General features: G+C 44.6%; 1 protein-coding gene across 9 annotated transcripts in view; it reads left to right on the plus strand.

Moving 5' to 3' along the window:
- The first annotated feature begins 1,631 nt into the window (after nt 1-1,631).
- The window catches only part of Trim9 (tripartite motif containing 9), a 107,869-nt gene continuing 87,951 nt past the window's right edge, over nt 1,632-21,549 (plus strand). For 4 of the 9 annotated variants that reach the window (XM_013355664.2, XM_013355671.2, XM_013355668.2 and 1 more), the window contains exon 1: nt 1,632-2,925. In XM_013355664.2, the coding sequence (XP_013211118.1) occupies nt 2,104-2,925 (822 nt within the window). In that variant the 5' untranslated portion in view covers nt 1,632-2,103. The remainder of the gene's footprint in view (nt 2,926-21,549) is intronic. The other 5 variants (XM_026779383.1, XM_026779389.1, XM_026779385.1 and 2 more) reach the window with 2 other exon arrangements.

Consider the following 21,549-nt stretch of genomic DNA (forward strand, 5'->3'; position numbering starts at 1 on the left):
TTTGTACCGGACACTGGGTCATACCATCGGACATTCCCTCAAACCACCCTTCCTGTGAACCAAGAGCAGCCTGCATGCTGCGCACGACACCCCACACAGGTGTACCTAGATGAGCGAAGCTGAGGCTCAGGAACAATAACAGCTCCTCGCTTTGCTAGCCAGGGCTTCTGTGACTTGTGCAGGGGAATGCAAAATCCATGACAGGACTGCTACTTCGAAGGGCATGGATGCTCCTTTCTACCAGTTTCTTAGGAGCTAACTACTTGATCTGAGCAAAGTATCTTTGGACTAAAAGAGTATATGTGTCCTGTAAAATGGAGATACTACCCCAATGACACCTGAAGAAATTCTGTGCCTATAAGCAGACTGTATCTACCTTTAGCAGCTCTGGTCTTAACTAATTAAAATCTGGGTTAGAAATCAACCCCATAGGATTTGTGACTAATGTGTTTTAAAAAAACAATGTGAATTTTCCTCCCACACAACCAAGGATCAACTACTGTTGTCATGGTATTAAAAATACATTTGCAAGATAATCCTGTTTATTTGTACTATTACTCCAAAGGTGAGATTATAGAAGTTAATTCTTTTTTCTAGGCAAAAGAGCTTTCCAGTTATAAATGTAGTTATGAATAATCAACCTATCTTCTGGAAGTTGAAAATTTGGAAGATCGCACGGAACTTGAAAAAAAATTGTCATTTGCTTCATGAATCACTCAGAAAATCAACTATGTTGATAAATTACTTCCTTAGAATGTCACTCGATTTTAAGATTCTACCATTGATTAACAGGTTGATATCTTGATTCAAAGATTCTATCATTGTCACATAAAGAGTTATGAAGGCAAAGGGCAGGACCCATTATGTCCAGCAAGGTTTTGGGGAAGGAGAAACCTGCCAGTATAGAAGGGCTATCACTAAATCCCTCATCACCGCACAGAATCAGAAAAAAGGCACCACCCCCCTTTCTGGAATTTATGGTAGATGCTCAGGGCATGTGACATTGGATGTTGTTTGGAATCAAACACTGGGAATCTGCAGTCTCACAGTGATTCGTTTACACAGCTAGGTAGTTACCAAATGATAGACGCTCAGAAATACACAAACCATCCCTCCCTCAACACAACTAGCATGCCTGGGACCCCTTGCAAAACCCAGCCAGATGTTGAAGGATGAGTTTTGGGAAGCTGGGAGGGTGAGAGGAACCGAGGGACCTTTACTCCAAGACGAAGGGGCTTCTCTGCGAATTTAAAGCATGCAGCGATGGTGGCACAGCTTCGGAGGAATGCTAAGTCTTAGCCTCGGAGAGGGGAAAGAGCTACGGGGGAGGGTCATGGAGGGGGTACTGTAGCCACGGCACACAACCAGCTCCCCCAAACTCCATGGATGAGGGCGCTCCAGCTGCTTCTGGAAGCTGGAGAAAAGCCCAAATGCCTCCAGGAAGGCCCGGGGGAGGTGCCTGCTGGCTGCCAGCAGCGGAAGGAGAAGGAGCATCCTCTGCGGTGCTCTGCGCTAGCGGAGGGTGGGTGGGCGCACAGACCAGAGCTGGAAGGCAAGCGCCAAGCGCAGGCGACAGGCAGCAGCAACCCACTCGCGACCGGGAGGGGTTCTCACGCCCCCTGCTCCGGGGTGACGGCACCCGAGCTCGGAAGGAAACGGGGCGAGGAATGAATCATCCAGCCCCACTCCTCCCTCTTGGCTCGCGCGCCAACCCCCTCCTGAGATCCCACAGCAGCCAGCAGGCGAAGCCGGGGCTCCAGCTCAGACTCCACTGAGCCCCCTGTGGCCTGCAGTGGAGAGGAGACAGACAGGGCGGGAGGCCAATGAGAACGGCGCTCTCACCGGCGCCCTCCGCTGAGCCTCGGCTCCCTGGCAGGGCGGGGCTAGCCGCGGAGGGGGCGGGCCCGGGCTGGCGCGCAGCGCGGAGGCTCAGCGGCTCGCAGAGCGAGCGCGTCGCGGGGAGTCGGCGCTGAGGCGACGCGGGAAAGCGCCACCACCGCCGCCGCTGGCCAAGGTGCTGGACACCGTAGGCCCATCGGCCGCTTCGCCCGGTCAGGCCCCTTCTGCTGCAGCCGCTGCTGCCTCGCTTCCAGCCAGGTCCCCATGGAAGAGATGGAAGAAGAGTTAAAATGCCCTGTGTGCGGCTCCTTCTATCGGGAGCCCATCATCCTGCCTTGCTCTCACAATTTATGTCAGGCGTGCGCCCGCAATATCCTGGTGCAGACCCCGGAGTCCGAATCCCCTCAGAGCCGTCGGGCCTCGGGCTCTGGGGTCTCCGACTATGACTATCTGGACCTGGACAAGATGAGCCTGTACAGCGAGGCGGACAGTGGCTATGGCTCCTACGGAGGTTTCGCCAGCGCCCCCACTACCCCGTGCCAGAAGTCACCCAACGGCGTCCGCGTTTTCCCCCCTGCTATGCCGCCACCGCCCACCCACCTGTCACCGGCTTTGGCCCCGGTGCCCCGCAACTCCTGCATCACCTGTCCCCAGTGCCACCGCAGCCTCATCTTGGATGACCGGGGACTCCGTGGCTTCCCCAAGAACCGCGTCCTGGAAGGGGTCATTGACCGCTACCAACAGAGCAAAGCCGCGGCCCTCAAGTGCCAGCTCTGTGAGAAGGCGCCCAAGGAAGCCACGGTCATGTGCGAACAGTGCGATGTCTTCTACTGCGACCCTTGCCGCCTGCGCTGCCACCCACCGCGGGGGCCCCTAGCCAAACACCGTTTGGTGCCCCCAGCCCAAGGCCGGGTAAGCCGGCGCCTGAGCCCGCGCAAGGTCTCCACCTGCACAGACCATGAGCTGGAGAATCACAGCATGTACTGCGTGCAGTGCAAGATGCCCGTATGCTACCAGTGCCTGGAGGAGGGCAAACACTCCAGCCACGAAGTCAAGGCTTTGGGGGCCATGTGGAAATTGCACAAGGTGAGTCCTATGCATCCCACCCATGAATTCCCGCGCCCTGGGTTCTCCAGGTTTGCAGTACTCGGTCCCTCTTTGGGTCACAGCGCATCCCAGTGGGGGCGCAGTGCAGGTGCCTTTGGAGTCTGCCTTGCGATCTGGTGCATTGCAGGAGGCTCGGGGGACATTTAATGTGATGCACGGAAGTTGAATGTCTCCAGGGAGCTGTTGCAGGGATGTCTTAGCGTGGGTTTCCCACCCCAGGCACTGTGCCTGTGAGCTGGGCGCAAGGCACCCCCTCTTCAGTCTGCAGACTATGGCCGCCATCACCTTAGGGCAAAGCCTACGTGGCTTGGCAGAGGCGCGCGGGTGGCAAAGGCCTCTGGGCAAGAGCCAGTGCAGGGTGGATTGAGGACCCGGGACAAGGGGCAGGCGGGGCGATGGGATTGCTGGGACCTCAGGGGAATGTCTCAGGGAGGAAGGCAGAAGCCGGATGCACGGAGGAGGCGGGGAGAGACTCCGCGGGCGGAATACTGATGAGTAGGCTCTGAGCTGGACCTGAGGCTCCTCTTGGGAGGGAAGCAGGTCCCGGTGCCTACAACTGTAGCAAGTGGAGAGGTCCTGCTGTCCCAAAGCAAACAGTCTGTCTGGGCCCTTACTCTCGGGGGAGGGGAACCTAAGGCAGGAGCAGAAGGACCAGAGTATTTTAAGCGGTCGCGTCCTAACCCATCTTTTTCCCCAAACCCTCATTCCACCAGGGTTCAAATCTTTCTCCTTTCAGTAGCTGCTTGTGCAAACTTTGAGACACCTGTTAGCAGAGTTATCTTTCAAGGCCCCTTTGATGGAGCCTCTCCCAGGGCTACTGAAAGAGAATGCTTTTAACATGTTGTCATGTGACTCCCCTACTCCCATGACTTCCTGTGGTTCTCAGACCATCCTTAGAACATTCTAGCAAAATCCTCCTGACATCTTCCTCTTAACATCTTCCTCTTGGCCTCTTCCACTCCTTGACTCCTCACTCTCTGCTTCTGTATTATTTTTCTCAGTAGTACTTATCACCCTCCGGCATGATAACATGCCACATGGATTAATTATGCTGGGTTTGTGTTTATCGATTGCCCCTCCCCCAACACACACAAAGCCGGAAGATAAGCTTGTGAGGAAAGAGTTCTTTATAATATCATGCCCACGCTGCTTAGCAGGAAGGAGACCACTCGCGGAGATGTGCTGTAAGTCAGCTTTCCTTTTCAAGTCTTCCACGTAGTTGGAGGAACGAGACAGATGCCCAGCATTGTCAGGAGAAATTGTCTTTACACCTCAGGGTTGCCTGCCCAAGGACAAGGCCTTGAAGACAGCCTTGCAGCCCTCAGCTGGGTCCCCCTAGTTTCCCAGCCTTCTGTGGGGGACTGGAAAACTGACTCTGGGAGGTGCCTACTCTGCAGTTAAGATCAGAACAGCAATAATGACTGTAATAAACAGACAAATGCCACCATTTTCAGCAGTCATTTCTCAATTCTTTCCCAAGTGACAACGGATTTATGGCATATGCCACCATACCGAGCTCTCCAGTTATTCTTTTGAAAATGACATTCAATTTTGAAAATTTAAAAAACTATAGTTCTCAGACATTTTTTCCTTCATGTATCAATTCTGTACTCAAACTCATAACTGTAGTCTGGACATAGTTGACCTGTAGCCAAATTTTTCCACAAAGTATCCAAGAAATTAACCACCCTGGCTGGGCAAGGAGCTTAGTGCTATATGTGGATGTCACACAGCCTTAGCTGTCCATGAGGAAAAGCACATGCTCTATCCATGAAGACCAAAAGGAACCTTCAGATCCATGCCAAGCCCCATGTACAGCTGAAATGGCAAGTCTGTTCATTAATGGAAATTGTGAGTAGACACTATGGCTGAAATTTTTATATCTGCTTAAAAGAAAATTACAAAATAAACCCATGAGAAATATAAGAAAATGTTTGGAAGACCACATACTGTCTGATTTTTAGTGCAATTTTTCCAGAATGATGAATCAGTATCATTTTGTCCAGTCAATAGCCAGGCAAGCAAATGGCCTGGAAAAGTTGAGCAGAAGAATGGTAGATTTTAATATTCAGTTGTCATCTGATAGAAGAACGCTAATTATTATTCCTTAACTTTGTTTTTCTTTAACAAAATAATATTTACTTCTTCATTTACTATCTTCTTAAATTCTCCTGGACCAGAATTGCTATGACCTTCAAAACACAGGAGAGCAAAAGACTAAACCTCCTCCTCCCAGAGTTGGGCATTCAGTTATGAATGTTTCCATTCATATTCTATGATAGTAACCATTTCTACTGATGAAGAGAAGCCCATAAATAAATATCTCTTAGGCACAAGTCATCAGCTTACACACTCAAGAGCAAATAGTTTTCAAGTAGTTTTAACAGCTGGCTAAAATTCATTGTCATTTTACCAAATGAATTTTTTAGATATTCATGACCTCCAAAATCCATGAAGAAAGAAATAATAGTCAAAGCCAAATATCTGATATCAGCACTTGCTCTATTTCTTTATTCAAGCCAGGCTGACAGAAGAACTTGCAACACAGAAGAGGTGTGAGGACGTTTGGAAAAACTACGGTTATACTTGCTTTGTAATTTTCAGCAGTTCCCAAGAGCTCCAAGAGTCTCAAACTCTTAATTCTGTGAACCACGGATCAGTTTCACAAGCTTTCTCCCATGTGTGTGCTGCCAAGCAAAGATTTTCTTTTCCTTTTTACCCTACACATGTACATCCTGATCTTGTCTCAAAGCTTCCTTAAAATTACTTTTAAATTAATTAACGTTTGGGGTTTTGAGATAGAGTCCTATGTAGCCCACGTTGCCCTCTAACTTGCCATGTAGCCAAAGATGACTTTGAACCTCTGATCCTTTGCTTGCATTCAGTTTTCCTCATTCTAATTGTGTCGCGAGTCCTTTTGGCTTTGGTGGTAGATAAGTGCGCACGATATATTCAAAACTGCAGTACAAAGCTTAATGTGGAGTGTCACGGCTTCTGCTCCAGTGTCCATTGGAACTGTAAAGAAGACTTTGGGGGCTCTTTTTGAGGGTTAATTTTGGTGTGTTGTATTTTTATTAATTATTTATTTAGAGACAGGATTTCACGGTAGTTCTACCTGTCCTGGAACTCACTTTGTAAGCCAGGCTGGCCTCAAACTCAAAGAGATCCTCCTGCCTCTTCCTCTCAGGCACTGGCATGAAAGGTGTACACTATCACGTCTGATTTTTTCCAAAGGGGTGTGTATGTGTGTTTGTTGTGCTTTTATTTATTTGTAAGCTTTGCTCAATAAAGTTTAGAAAATTTTAAGAATAAATTGAGCCACAGTGAAGTAGCCAGAGGACAGGAGGCTCCAAAACTGGCAGGGCTACTTACTCTCAAGACTACACAAGTCTCACGCCTCTCCCTGCTACCCACAAGGATGCAAAGAACTTCAATGGTGTTCTCAAAAGTATTTTTTTAAACTTTATTTTATGTGCATTGGTGTGAATTTGTCAGATTCCCCTGCAACTGGATCTTCAGACAGTTGTGAGCTGCCATGTGGGTGCTGGGAATTGAACCCGGGTCCTCTGGAAGAGCAGTCAGTGCTCTTAACCACTGAGCCATATCTCCAGCCCCCTCAAAAGTTTTTGAAAAAAAATAGTGTACAGTGTTTACAAGTGATTAATTTCTGTTTGCATAAAGTAAGAGGTAGTCCCCCATCATCTGTTGTTTGATATCAAGAACTAATGTCCAGACACAGATTACGTGGTCAGCAGGAAAATTAATGTGCATTTCCCACCTGCATAAGCTGAAGGACCCTGCGGTGTGCACGACACTGTGTGGGCTTGGAATAGCCTTCCTCTGAAATACTCGGAGTATTTACATGTGCATAGTAAGGTATCTTAGGATGGGATCCAAATTTAAATCCATAGGTTATTTCATATACATTTTATTTAAAGAGCTTGGGGGTCATCTTATACAGATTTTTTTTTTAAGTACCAGTCAGTGATGGAGGCTCACCTGAGGTTAGGCAGGAATTTGCACAAGCTAAACACCAGTTTGTGTTTGGAGGCATTTTCAGCTTTTAGATTCACAAATTAGAGGCCCTCAACCTGTAACTTTGGCATCCAGGGTAGGAGAAGAACCTTTTTATGTGGAAAAAAAAAAGTGAAATAGCACAATAGTTGTAAATAATATTATTTTAAAATAAACTTTATCAGAGACTGATAGCTGTAAAGGAACAGCTTAGGTGATGCCGGAAGATTTCGTGGAAAGTGTAACAAAATCTGCCTTCCAGGGAGGATGACGCTGGCACGCCAGAGTTCACTATGTCGGTCAGCTTGGACCAAACAAAGCGGTGCTAACCTCAGTGAGCTTTTGATTTCTCATTCATCCCAATGTCCAGGTCCCTTTGTTCTCTTTAGCTAGTTCATGATGTTTTCCCTGCCACTCTCAATTGAGTTACAAAAATACATGGTTTAAAACACACTTGGCCATCTTCATTGAGCATTCTAATTGTTTTCCATTCCAGATATTGTCTCTGAAACATCATACTTACAAGACCGCATTCTGATGCTTTAGGTCCAAACACAGAGGCAGTGTTGGTTCAGTGAAGCAAAGATGCCATGAAATCTACCTGGTCCTTCTATTGACTAGTTTCTTTGGCTGGTTTTATTGTGAAGTTGTTTGCAAAGAAGTCCAAGGGAAGCTTTATTTAAAAAAGCTCTAAATACCCAGTGTATTCCCTGATGCACGTTTTTACAGGGCCGTCTCCTACACATATTGGATCAGTAAACAAATTCTGCCAGTTGTAAATTTTGTTTGTTTTCAAAGGCAAGAAACCTCTGGTTATGTATAAAAATCCAGAATCCATTATGTTATTATTTGATTTGTGTGTGTGAATGCATGCGTGTGTGTGCACACATGCATGCAAATGCCCCGCGGAGGCCAGAAGAGGGTGCTGGATCTCCTGGCACTGATGTTATAGGTAGTCATGAGCCACCAAATGTGGCTGCTGGGAATGGATCTCTGCAAGAGCAGCAAGCGCTCTTAACTCTTGAGTTGTCTCCCCAGCCCTGCTGATCTATACTCGAGGCCAGAAGTTCTTAAGCTATGTTTGCAGTAATTTTCCATAGTTAAATAAGTTTGGAACTCTCCATTCTAAACTTACTTCTGACAGTTCCCATTGTATGATGTCATATCATCATAATGCCATATGGTGGTCATCCTCTGTCCACAGTGTCACCTCCTGTGGTTTTGGTTATCGGAGTCAACCAGAGTTCAAAAGTATTACATGAAAACTCTTAAAGGTAACAATGTCTAAGTCTCAAATTGCTTGCCATTCTGGGTGGCATGATGAACTCTTGTCCCATTCTGGTCTGTCCACTCAGGATGTGGTTCACCCTTTCTCCATAGTATCCACTGCAGAGCCTCAGTTGGTAGCTTGGTCCATTATCTGATGCACTGCTGTAGGATGGCAATGTTTGAGTTTAAGCAGCCCTTATGTTGTATCCACACATTATGTCACAGTGCCTACACCATCCACCTCAGTTCATCTCATCAGGTAGGTATATCATGCATCATCAAAAGTACCATAAAAACAATATATTTTGAGAGAGAGAGACCCCATACACATACATTTTATTATATAGTTATAACTATTATCTTTTATGATTGCTATTAGTCTTCATCTAATTTACAAGCTAAATCTTACCATAGATTGCATTGTATAAAAACACATTATGTATGCAAAGTTCATCACTGCACACAGCTTGGGACACCTACTGAGAGTCTTGTCTCCATCCCCCAAAGAGGAGAGGAAGTCTGTGTGTCAATAGCAAACTAGCTACGTGTTGCAAGCCAACATTTTTCAAACTTATTCAACTTTGGAAATATTTTTGAGTGGCTCGAATGTTTGGGAAACATTGTTAGGTCAATGATTCGTCAAAAACTTCTTTAGGGGTAATTGTAATTGATTTTTTTTTCTGTCTAGCAGAATAGAATATCCAAACCCCAACCTGAGGAAGAACGTCCCTAGTGAGCCCCTCCCTAACTCTTACGTTAATTCTTAAGTAAATGTTGAGTTAAATTTATTACTCTCCAAATGCTACAAGTTGGAGGAAAGAACTACCTAATTTTGTAATGTTTGTATATAAGGATCTGGGTGCATATTGTCTTCTTTACCGTTGTAAATACTATGATTCTTTAGGCATCAGAAGTCTGATGCACTGTATGAAATAGCAGCTGACCTTCCTTGACTACTTTTAGGCTCTGCTCTGGACACAAATTGCCAAGGGCAAGTTTAACTGAGTTTCTCACTAAACTATATTAGGTAAAAGTAGATTGTTTTGAATATGCTTTTGATTAAAAAGGCAGTATTAAAAAGTGAAAAGGCAGCTGGGCGGTGGTGGCTCATGCCTTTAATTCCAGCATGCAGGAGACAGAGTTAGGCAGTTCTCTGTGAGTCTAAGGCCAGCCTGGTCTACAGACTGAGTTCCAGGACAGTCAGAGCTATACAGAGAAACCCTGCCTAAATAAATAAATAAGAGATAACTCCGTGGTTAAGAGGGCACATACTGCTCTTCCAGAGAACCCAAGCTTGAGTTCAATTTCTAGCACCCAATCCAGAAACTCATAACTGCCTGGTTCTAGGGCAGTGATTCCCAACCACAGGGGTCACATATCAGATATTTACATTACGATACATAACAGTAGCAAAATTACAGTTACAAAATAGCAACAAAATAATTTTATGGTTGTGGGTCACCACAACACGAGGAACTATATTAGGAAGGGTGAGAACCACTGCTCTAGGGGTCCCGATGCCCTCTTCTGGCCTCCAAGGCTCTCTGTATGTACATAAACAGAAGCATGCGTGCACAAACAATTCAAAATAAACACAAAATATTTTTAAAAGTTAAAAGCCTAGGGTTCCTATGCCATTCTAGTAAACAGTTTATAAGAGCTATGTGAACAGCATTTCTGAGGGGCAGCTTCATTAATATTTTCATATAGACATTGAGGTCAGTTCTTAAATTTAGAGTTACAACGAAATGGTAACAAGCAGTTTATCAAGATAATCAGAGGCTGGTCAGGTTTGCCCAATTCATCCCAAAGCCCACCACTCCTGATCAGTGCAAGGATCTATCCCAGTTGCTCAAGTCAACACTAGTTGCTGGCGGCCATCTTGTCTTCCTTTCTTCTGCAACAGCATCAGGGATGTGAGCACGGTCTTTTCGTTTGGTTCTGGGTTTGCCATCTATCACTCTTCTGGATTAAAATGCAGTGTGTCGGCCTGGGACTAGTCACAGTCCTGTCCACTGCTTAGCCTTTCGCTCCTCCTGCCCCATCTGACCTCTGATCTCCGAGCCACCCACTGGGCTTACCTTTGGCCCACTTCTTAGACCAGACTTTGACATCCCCCAACCAAGCCTTTCTAGTTAGTCTCAGGCTCCACAGCCTTACCCTAGTCCACCTTCTCACCAGCTTCTCCGATGCGTCCCCCGTCCCCGCAAGGGTAACCTGGAATTTCATTCGCTGTAAGTACACATGGCCTTAAACTGCAGAACTTTAAAAACAAACAAACAAAGGAAACAATAGGCCGCGAATTGTCTTCATTTTGACCCGATTAATGCTAAGCTGAAAAAGGCAACCCCTCTGTGTTTCCGGTCTGGAATACATAACAAACATCAGCATTATGGATCTACCCGACTTCCAAAAGCGCCTGACTTCAGCGACTCCTCTACATCAGGTCTTTCCCTCCTGAGGATTTGAAACAAAACGAGTCATGTCAGTGTCCTTAACTTTTCTGGTCTGATCCCAAGCATCTCCCCATCCGTCTTCAGTTCACCCTATTTCTCAGCGTCCCCTGCTCTGTGTTCTAAAAATGAACATCCTCCATCAATAACTGCTTATTTGGTTGTTTTGCACTGTAACCCAATAACCCTATGCCATACACACACACACACACACACACACACACACACACACACACATATTCTGATTTAACTTTGTTTCACTCACATCTTACACTTAGTGGATGTTAGATAAAGATCTGCTTAACGAAGGGAAGAATCAGTGAAAGGAAGATTAATTCCAGCAAAATCCCAGTATTTTATGTTTATAAATTAGCATGTCAGGGATTATCAAATTTTAAACATCTTGAATGCTTTCTGTTAAAATGCTCTGAGTACTGACTGTATGCAAGACACCATTAGAAGTCATTTGTAGCAAGTTTTTTTTTCATTTTTATTTTTTAAAAATCTGCTTATCTTCCTATGGAAAGGAATACAGGAATGTCATAAAATCACACCAACTTGTAAGTGGCAGAGCCAGAATTTGAACCTAGCCTGATTCCAGAGTCCATGCATTGACTGTGTCATACTTTCTGATAAGCAGGAACTGCGTGACCTGTAAGGCACAGTGCTGTGTCTTATAAATCCCAGGTTCTTAATGAGTAGCCAAGGTCCATTGTTTCTCATCTGTAGAAATTGCTGAGAAATTAAAAGTTGTTTTCCTCCTAAGTTTTCTTGCGACAAAATCCATTACAAGAGGAAAATTCACAGCAAGGGGGAAGAAGACACATTTGTTGAGCATCCCATAGACAAGATTATCTGAGGTGAAAAACAGACAAAATTAAGTCCTGAGGTCCAGCCCGCCTTCCTGCCAGAGCTAGGTGACAGACAAGGACCTGCCAGCTCAGCCACAATCCTCTTAACAAAACAGCACAGCTTAAAACATGAAGATAGCATAAAAGAATAAAGAGCTTTTTAAACAAATGGGGCACATGAGTACTTTGTTTCTGTATCTAAAATATTTTTTGGCTCTCTGTGAGTTCGAGGCCAGCCTGGTCTACAAGAGCTAATTCCAGGACAGGCTCCAAAGCTACAAAGAAACCCTGTCTCGAAAAAAAAAATTTTTGGCTGTATTTTTGAAATCACAAATAGATGTTTAAAACCATACTCGGGAATCTGGTCTGTGTTTACTGTCAATTTCTTCTTGCACGTTTGCCTGTGGAACTGAATGGAGCTTCTTAAACATTCTTTCCTGGGATCTCCTTTTGCCCAGGAGAATTTTACACATCCTTGATACACAGGTACTTAACATGTGTCAAGTAAATGCCTGCAGATAACAAACTATAAAGAGAGCTATTATAGAATAATCCTTTGGTATACATATAGTTATACTATTTATTGGGGACAAAAGCACATTTGTGAGATGGGGTGCTGTTTTTTTGCATAAGAAATTAAATCTTGACTGAGAATTTGCAAATTGCCATCAGTATCTTTCAGAGTTGATCAATATTTTAATAATTGTCAGTGTTGAAAACACACAAGTAAGCAAAAGAATGGCAGAAGCTGAAATTCTGTCCTATTCCAAGCCAGTCATTCAATATTTTTTTATTTTATTTTTTGTTTTTAAAGACAGGGTTTCTCTATGCAGCCCTGACTCTTCTGGAACTTGCTTCTTAGACCAGGTTGACCTCCAACTCAGAACTCAGAGATCTGCCTGCTTCTGCATCCCTAGTCTGGGATTAAAGGTGTGCGCCACCACCGCCCAGCTCAACACAAATGAAGCACAAATGTCAGTTTTAAACATGAAACACTCTAATCTGAAAGTGTACTAATTTGATACTTACATACTCATGAATGTCAGTAGGAAAATATTTTCAAAGTCTTTGTATTTTGGCGATTAAAATAGTATGTTTCTACAAGAGCAGAAAACTTTGTAGGACCACAACAAACACTCCAATTCCTAACATATGGGAGCCGCAAATCTGGGTGAGCTGTTTTAGGTAGCATCTGCTGGCATTGCTTGGCTTGACCACTCCTGCAGTATAGAGAACAAATGGTCTGTATTGAGAACCAACCTGCTGGGAAGCACACATCAGCAACATCCTATGTTCCCAGCCTTGTACTGGTCCCAGATTCTCTGTGACCACTACATCCAGTGCCACATGAAGTGGCAACCCATAGCTGAAGGAGCCATGGGTAGTCCCATTCATGAACAGACATGGTTTAGAAACAGATTGAAACTCTGCCAAAAAAAAAAATGTGACTCATAAGCCTTGCTGCTGTGGTCTGAAGGGGGCCTGTAGAAGTGTATTCCCCAGAGCAGAGCTGTGGAGAGGTGGGACCTGGAGAGTGTAGTTAGGTCAGCGAACTGTGCCTTCGGGAATGGGTTGATGGCATCTGGCTGGACTACTTACCGAGAAGGTGGGCTCCTGATGAGAGTATGTGTTTGGTCCCACTCCCACTTTCTCTCACTTGGGAGATGCTGTGTCATGGTACAGCAGATGGCCCTCAACAGATGCAGTCTCTGGAGCTCCTAAACCAGGGAGCCAAATACATTTCTGTTCATTATTACCCTGTCTGTGGTGTTTTGTACCGCAGCACAAATGGATGAGGACTCTTGCATAAAATCAAGGGTGGATGTTTCCGCTAGCAGCTCTGACCAAAGGAGAAGCTGTTCTATAAGGACTTTGCTTCGGAAAGTTTTGCTGAACGTTGCTCTTTGGTGTGGGATCAGCCATCTTTTGTGAGCTTTGTAGATGTTTAATTCTCTTCTGCCGCTGATGCATTCATGGGAAGCTGACTTTCTACCCTGATGTCCGCAGTCTGGCTTTATTGAAATATTTGTTCCTCTTCTTTGTCCTTACTTGGCTTGAAGCTTGTATTCTGAGGAACAGCCTACAATGTGTACTTATCACTGGGTCCCATGCTCTAGGAAACATCCGAGAGAAGCATTTTGAGCTGCCCCTATATTATTCTAAGATAGCATCTGTCCTCTGAACAAAGCAGCTGGTAGAAGGTGGTTACCTAAAACAGGTAACCTAGATTGGGCTCAGTGACTTCAGACCCTGGACCGTCAAATACATGTATGTGTGTGTGTATGTGTGTGCATGTGTGTGTGTATAGATATAGAGATAGATGATTGATAGATAAATAGATGATAGATGATAGATAGATAGATAGATAGAGAGATAGAGATGAGAGAGAGAGAGAAAGAGAGAGAACAAGCTCAAGCGCAAAGCTGACGAGACTCCAGAATGTACTTTATCGTAATTGCCCTCTCTTGATAGTCTGTAGTTTCTTCTCATCAGAGCAAATGACCACCAGCTGACTGAACTACACACCCACATCGTCTGTTGCTCACTGATATTTACGCCATTGCCAGGACTGCATGACTCATGAAGCCTATAAAGAAAGCCAAGTTGCTTATGCTCGACCATCCTCCCTCTCACACCTGTGAAATGCTATCCCCAAAGCATTCATCACATAAAGTCAAATATAAAATCAGACTTACATCCAATCTAATAAATCTTCTATGGCAGAGATTAGATTAATCCATGGGGCTTCCAACAAGCAGCTCTTACTGATTTTATTGACCATCAATCATCCAGCCAAGATTTAGCAAGGAAATATGATAAAGAGCTTTCAGCGTGTGATCAATGGGGGAAAAGTATGATGTTTACAAGGTGCCTATGCTATCTGCCCATCTTCTACCATGATGGAAGTCAGTCCACCCTTGGTCGAGCTAAACCATGCAGTGGTGTTAAATATAATATTCTCCATTTTCCACTTTGAGAAGCAAGAGAAATAGAATGTTGAAGTTTGTATGAATGTGGAATTTTCAGGCTAGCTCTAACAAGTTTACTTTTCAAGGGTGCTGTATTTGACCATTCTTGGTAGAGCCCAAATGCACCTGCGTGTGACATGTGCACTTAGCATAGAACATGGACTCTTTGAAAGCTGCTTCTGGGAATGGTATGGCCCTTACATGCTTGGCAATTACTCTGCTCTTGAACTCTGTCCTTAGTCTTTTCTCTCTTTCTTTCTTTCTTTCTTTCTTTCTTTCTTTCTTTCTTTCTTTCTTTCTTTCTTCCTTTCTTTCTTTCTTTCTTTCTTTCTTCCTTCCTTCCTTCTTTCTCTCTCTCTCTCTTTTTTTTTATTTTGAAACAGAGTATCACTAAGTTGCATAGCTTGGCCTTGAACTTGCCATCCTCCAGTAACTAGGATTACTATTTTTATCTAAATGTTTTTCAAAATATCAAGACTCCACAGTTTTTATAGTTGAGCCCACGTTTCGCTGCTAACCCAGCATCTGCATCGACTCTAGCATCTGCAGCCTACTGGATGCTGTCCATCACTTGGATGGATGTGGCTGTCTCACACTTAGCATGCCCAGAGCAGAACTCCTTGGCTCTTTCCCACCGGAAACCATGGATTGCCTCTTTTTATTCTTAATAAGATCTGAAGGATGCAAGTCTACAGAAGAGTCATATTGAGAGAAGAGAACGGGGCAGGCAGAATGAGGTCCAGAGGGCCTTATAAAATTAGCATCTGAAAAAAGCAACTTGGCAAAAAGAAGGGCTGGGCCCCCTATCCTCACCCAGCTGTATGCCAACTAAAACTAACTGGGGTGCTGGCCTATGGTTGTTTTCATACTAAAATGCACACCACTACGTGGAGAGTTCAGAGGCTGAGCCATGTGAGCCACATGGAGTTGTATGTAGAACTACATGTAACAGGGCATGTGTAGAAAAGCTCATGCTAAGCTCAGGTTGTGCTTTGTGCCATAAAAGCTCCCTTGTGTCCCATACTCCTGTCTGAGTCACTGAAGGCTGTTGTTATGTCGGCTTCCTCCCCTGAAAGTGTGTTCATCCTTAGTAAGTTCTCGCTTGATACTATCTGCATGCCGTGTATCACTGCCATAGTTTTGGGGTACAAGAACCTGGTAACCCCTCAAGAGGTTTTCAAAAAAGAACCCAGATCTGCTGGTATCGAAGTGAAGAATATTGATTTCAAAGCTCAAGATGCCAGATTAAGCACTTCAAACCTGCACACTCTTCAGAACAGCAGCTTTGGAAAGCTAAACACTGACTCATGTGGTGGAGAAAAGCATCATGTTCTAGAATCATCAGATGAGGAAATGAGGTTAAGAGAGAATCCCAGACAAGGCTTGCATAAGCACACAGTGCTCTAGGTGCTGGAACAAGGCCATTCCCCAAAGTCACGGGTGGACCTCTCTCCACATAATGAGGCAGATACCATTGCCACCCTCATTCCAAATGCGCAAATGAGGCCAAGGAGCCGAGAAACCCAAAGTCAGAGCTAACAGATGACCGCATCAGACTGCTGGCTCTGTGTTTTCACTACAGCAATGGCCAGTGATGCGCAGGCCTCCAGCTCCTCTCTATTCACGCCCGTCCTCAGCCCTGTAAGGATGCTAACTCTCCTATGGAGACAGACACGTGCTCTTCTACAGTTTAATTCCGTACCTTTCAGTCTATCCATTCATAGAGATGTGCAGCCAGCGCTGTGGTGAAATCCCACATCTTCATCACCCAGAAAGGGTTTCATCCCCATTTCTAGCCTCAGCACTCCTCTCGGTGCCCAGCACCTGGAAACTTCTAGAGCATGTCCTGTTTCTGTGGATTTGGCAAACGTAGTCATAGCTTGTGCTCCCTTTTGTGTCCGGCTTCTCTCACTCACCGTGGTTTCAAGGCTCCTCCTCTGCAGCACACATTGGTACTTTGTCCTGTCTTGCAATGGGTCACTAATTTACAGTGTTAGATATATCATGCTTGCTTTTGTAAGCACACATGGTGAGTACGTTTGCTCCCACATCGCAGAGATTATACATAATGCTGCTTGCACCTCTATGCCCTGGCTTTTGTGTGGATGTGTTCTCAATTATCTTGAGTGTGGTAGAACAGGCATATTTGGGTCTTGTCCTTGAATCCTAGCTCATCATGCCTCTAATATCCTAAATGATAGAAGGGCATGTGTTGATGAGGCAAGTCCAGGTGAGTTTTGGAGTTTGATGTTTGACACTCGGTGACTGCCAACTTGTTTTCCAAGACACCGAACCTTCTTGCTTTCCCATGAGCAGTGTATGCCATCCCATTTTCTCCATCCTTGTCAACGCGTGTTATTGTCGGACTTTGATTACAGACATCTAGAGGGTATGAAGTGGTGTCTCTTTGTGGTTCTGATTTGCATTTCCCCAATGACTAGAGATGTCGTTGGAAATCCTTTCAGATGCTCTTGCTTTTGTCCCCTTCTTTTTCTATTTTTTCAACCTTAAACGGCTGGTTCCAAGGTAGAGCTTGGGTGATCTCTGTCCAGCAGGCTCTGCCAATTACGAAGTGTGGGAACATTTCAGCGCAGCAGATGACGCTTCCCTGAGCATGATGGCCTTCCTCCTTATCCCGAGTGTGTGGGTACAGGTGTGTGTGCGCACCTGTTTATTCAATTAAGCTTAATTAAAATAGGATTTTTCCTTTTGGAAGACTCTCCCATGATCCCAGATACCCACAATTTGTTTTATGTTTTGTTTTGTTGTTGTTGTTGTTTTGTCTTTTTGAGTGTTGGTTTTCTATAGTCTATGTCTATAACCACTAAAGTTTATTATTTTTGTTTTGTCATTGATGTTCTTTTAGGGGGAATTGTTTATGCTATTAAATTGGTGTCTCTTCTCCATCACAATGTCTTCTATTTCTATAAACACCTAACTTTCAGTAAGTTAGAACCTTAGTGAAACGGATCAGCCTGAGACCACCATCCCTCCCCACTCCCCTGTGGGGCTCTGTGAGCCCCCTGGTTTCTGACAGCCTGTCTGCAGGCACCTCCCTTCATGTTCTCTGCGGCTGTTGTTTCCCAGTGCTGGGACTAAAGCAGAGCCGCCGCATGCTAGGCAAGCGCTGTGCTTCTGAGCTGTACCCCAAGCCCCAGCCTAACTGCTTAGTCCTCTCAGAGGCTTGCTGTCATTGGAGGGTGTCCAGTAGGCTCAGCCAGCTTCTGATCCTTTACCCAGGAGCTTCTGGGGAGTCTCCCTAGCTGCCCCACGTGGCTTGTACCTCCTCTGCTCTGCCCTAGCCACTGGCTTTCTCAGCCCTGGCTTCGTTCCCACTGAAGGTCCAAGTGATGGCAGCTCCCCAAATCATACCTTGTGTGTGCCTTAGGGCTGGCACTGATCCCAACAATATATCATTGTAATGGACTTGGCCAACAACATGTAATGATAAAATAAGATTACAGCATACACACCAGGGTCATTTAAAATGTGCTCACACTCATCTGAGTTTCAGTGGTGTCATAAGTGATTTAATCAAATGCAACACAGAATCTATTGGCATGTAGCCACTACTGATAAGAAATATGGTAGTTTCTGTTGCTGTTGGTGGTGGTCCTAGGGATTAAACCCAGGGGCTCATGAGTTCTAGGCAAGCAATCTAACCACCGAGCTCCATCCCTAATAATTTTTCTTTTATTTGGAGACAGAGCCTGGCTAAGTCTCTCTTACTATCCACTAACTCCATTCTTCCTGCCTCAGCCTCCCGCGTAGCTGAGAGTACAGACATCACCACACGATCCTTTTTAGAACAGACACCGAGTAGAACCTGCACGCTCTGCTTACACTGAGCACTGGACATAAAAAAATGATTTATACATTTCATCTGCAAATGGGAGATGATTGAATTAGCCACTAGAATATTATTATCAAAATTGAAGGCTGACAAAGACTGGCCAATTAATTATTCTTTCCTGAGTGTGTCCAGAGTCCAATTATAATTTCATTCCATTAAATTATACATTTTATTACAACAAAGTTATCAATTTATTTATAAAAGTCTCTTTATTTTGAGCCATGATCTCTCTATATAGTCCAGGTTGACCTCAAACTCACATAATCCTCTTGCCCCAGCCTCGTATATGCTTGTATTATAGGCATCCACCACCAACCTCAGCTTCATTTAATCATTTAAATTGTATCTTTTAGCTTGGGATTGTTAGTTATTAAGTTTTATAAAACTCAGCAAGTACTAAAGCTTATATTGTAAAATAGCCATTGGAAATTTCATTCTGCTTTTCAGATATACCTTACCTTGTGTGTTTAAGGCTCAAACATAATGTTCTGAGACACCTATGGTAGCTCAGTGAAGTGGATCAGGTTGATGTATTGTCATCTCACAAAAAGTTCTTACTTTTTGCGACAAGAACAGCAAATTCTCCTTTAATCAAAGGTCCTATAACACAGTTTCTTTGCTGTGGTTCTCATGCCGTAGACCTGATCCCGAGACTCAATTATTCTGTCCATCTACTGTATTTTATCTTTTGACCTACATGTCCCAACTCCCCTTACCTTATAACCTCTATGTTTTATATACTTGACTTTCTGATTTACATCACTTTTTCCTTGTCTATTCATCCACTAATGGACACTTAGCTGGTTTCCATACCTTGGTTATTGTGAATGTGAACACCAGAGGCTTTTTTTGAAGAAATTATTGGACTAGCATACCTGAAAAGATTGACATAAAATCTACAGACATTGGATTTGAACCCAGTTTTCTTTAGTGTTGGCTTATAGCTCACGATTTTCTTCAGAGCTCAAATCACATTGGTCAGTGGGGCGCTCTGTTCCCTGCATTCCTTTGCAGCCCACTGCTCTTTTGTTCCCTCCCAGGTATATAAGGAATTTAGATGGCTCCTATTCAGAGCCCATCCATATTGTAACTACTGAGGCTCTTGCAGGCTAAGCAAAGTTCTTGTTAATTCAAGTTCAGGTGCAGGAGAAAAGACTATTTGGCAGGTATTGCCCCCCAGGTGGATCAGCTGCTGAGAAGTTCGTGCAGTGAGGGAGATGTCTTGTTGATCACACAATCAAGCCCTTTTATATATGTCCAGACATACTTCATGTGTCTCCTTATAGAGAACACTTGCATAGATGATGGCGTTTGGCTATTTCAAGCCCAGATGCCTCTGGCTCTTTTAATACTGAGACTGAGATCAGGAACAGGGTTTTGTGAGTGAACTTCGTCATTGGACGTGATCTCATTTGGTGTTTATCTTGCTGCAGACTTCCCTAAGAGTTGGCAGGACAGCTCATTAGAATTGGCTTAGGAGGGCTTCATGTGTGTTGGGGCGGAGGCTGATGAGGGCCCGTGCTCTAGTTTGACAGGTCACAGGTAGCTCACCTAAAGTTATAGAGCATCGTAGACATCAGTTTCTTACTTAGTACCAACCACAGCCAGCATATTTACACAGTACATAGTAAGGAGAGTGTGAGATATCCTTCAGGGATTCAGGTTAACATGCAAGAAAATATGAGAAACAGGGAAGAGAATGGACATGGCAGATGCAAAAATTAATCTCAGGTTAAGTCTTTTTAGGCAAGTGTGTAAGTCAGAGTTAGAAGCAAAGGACTAGAGCTCCATGAAGAAGGTTGTATGATAAAACCACATGGAGGCCTCAAGTATATCAGACAGCTAATGGAATAAGAAGGCCGGCTTTGCTGACTGGGTCTAATGGAATCCGGGAAGAACTATGGAGGGTGAAGAATATATGGTGGCTGAACTTGGGTTTCTTTGCGTTTCTCATCTCTAAAATGAAAATTGTATCAGATCCTACCTGCAAGGATTGCCATGACTAAGAATGGAATAATGATTTGAATGTTTATTGTCTTCCATAGGCTGATAGGCTGATGTGTTAAAGCTTAGGTTACCAGCAGGTGACGCTATTTGGAGGTGTCATAGAAACTTCAGGAGGTGGGGTCTTCAGGAAGCAGATTGCAGGGACATGCCTTTGAAAGTTATAGCTAGCTCCCAGTCCCTTCCTTGTTCTCTGCTTCCAGCCTACCATGGGACTAACAGTCTCCTCCACCATATTCCCAATGCCATGTATTCCGCCCAAGTGCGTGAGACCAGGTTACTGGGGACTGAACTCTGGAGCTGTGAGCTAAAATAAAACAGCTCTCCCTATGATGTTCTCATTAGATGGCGGCCACTGTGATGTGATCGTAACTAATGCGGGAATGGTAGAAGTAAACACAAGTTTTCACTGTCATATAGCTACACTGTGTCTATAAAAGCCGGGAGAGAAGGGCCACACTGTTCACGCTGGTTTCCTGAGCATCTGAGCTCCTCCTCTGGGAATGAGGGAAATTCAAGCAGCCAGGGCCTCTTTCACAGAGCACACACAAGGTGAAGAAACAGAAAAGGAAGGATCCAGGAGACAAAAAGTCACCCATGACCTTGAGGGCTACCGCTCTTTGGAAGAGAGGAGGCCAGTGAATTAAGAGGAGGAACCTGGGCATTGGAGCCAGGAAACCTCACTGTCTTTATTTACTTGCCTGCCTTTGGTAAGAGATTAAATTGCTCTACACCTCGGGTGAGTTCCTTGCTTGGAGACCAGGCAACAATGACACTGCACCTGCTAGATTTTGTCACTGAGAAGTCCCAGGCATTAGCGTGTTCTCGATAAATAATAGCCCTTGTTATTCAAAAGCCATTCAGCTGCTTCTGCAGGGGCACTGGTATTCTTGTATCCTGACTGTATCCTGACTGTAGCAACAGACAACAGATATGTCTAAAGTCCCTGCCGACCAAGTAAAGGCTCTTTAATAACAACTTGTTAGAATATCCTTTTAGCTTTCACTTGGCAAAAAAGCCCATTATAGATTTTGTAGTTGGTATATTCTATACCAAATGCAGGTAGACGTGTTACTCAGAAGCTGGCCAATAACAAGGAAAAATCCAGGTAGATCAGACTAGCCAGCTGGTTCCAGAATCTTGGAGAGTTCAGACAATTCAGCCAGACACGTTTCCCCCTTCTTTCCTCA

This window comes from Microtus ochrogaster, chromosome 1, assembly GCF_000317375.1.
Source record: "Microtus ochrogaster isolate Prairie Vole_2 chromosome 1, MicOch1.0, whole genome shotgun sequence".
In the NCBI taxonomy this organism is placed as follows: Eukaryota; Metazoa; Chordata; class Mammalia; order Rodentia; family Cricetidae; genus Microtus; species Microtus ochrogaster.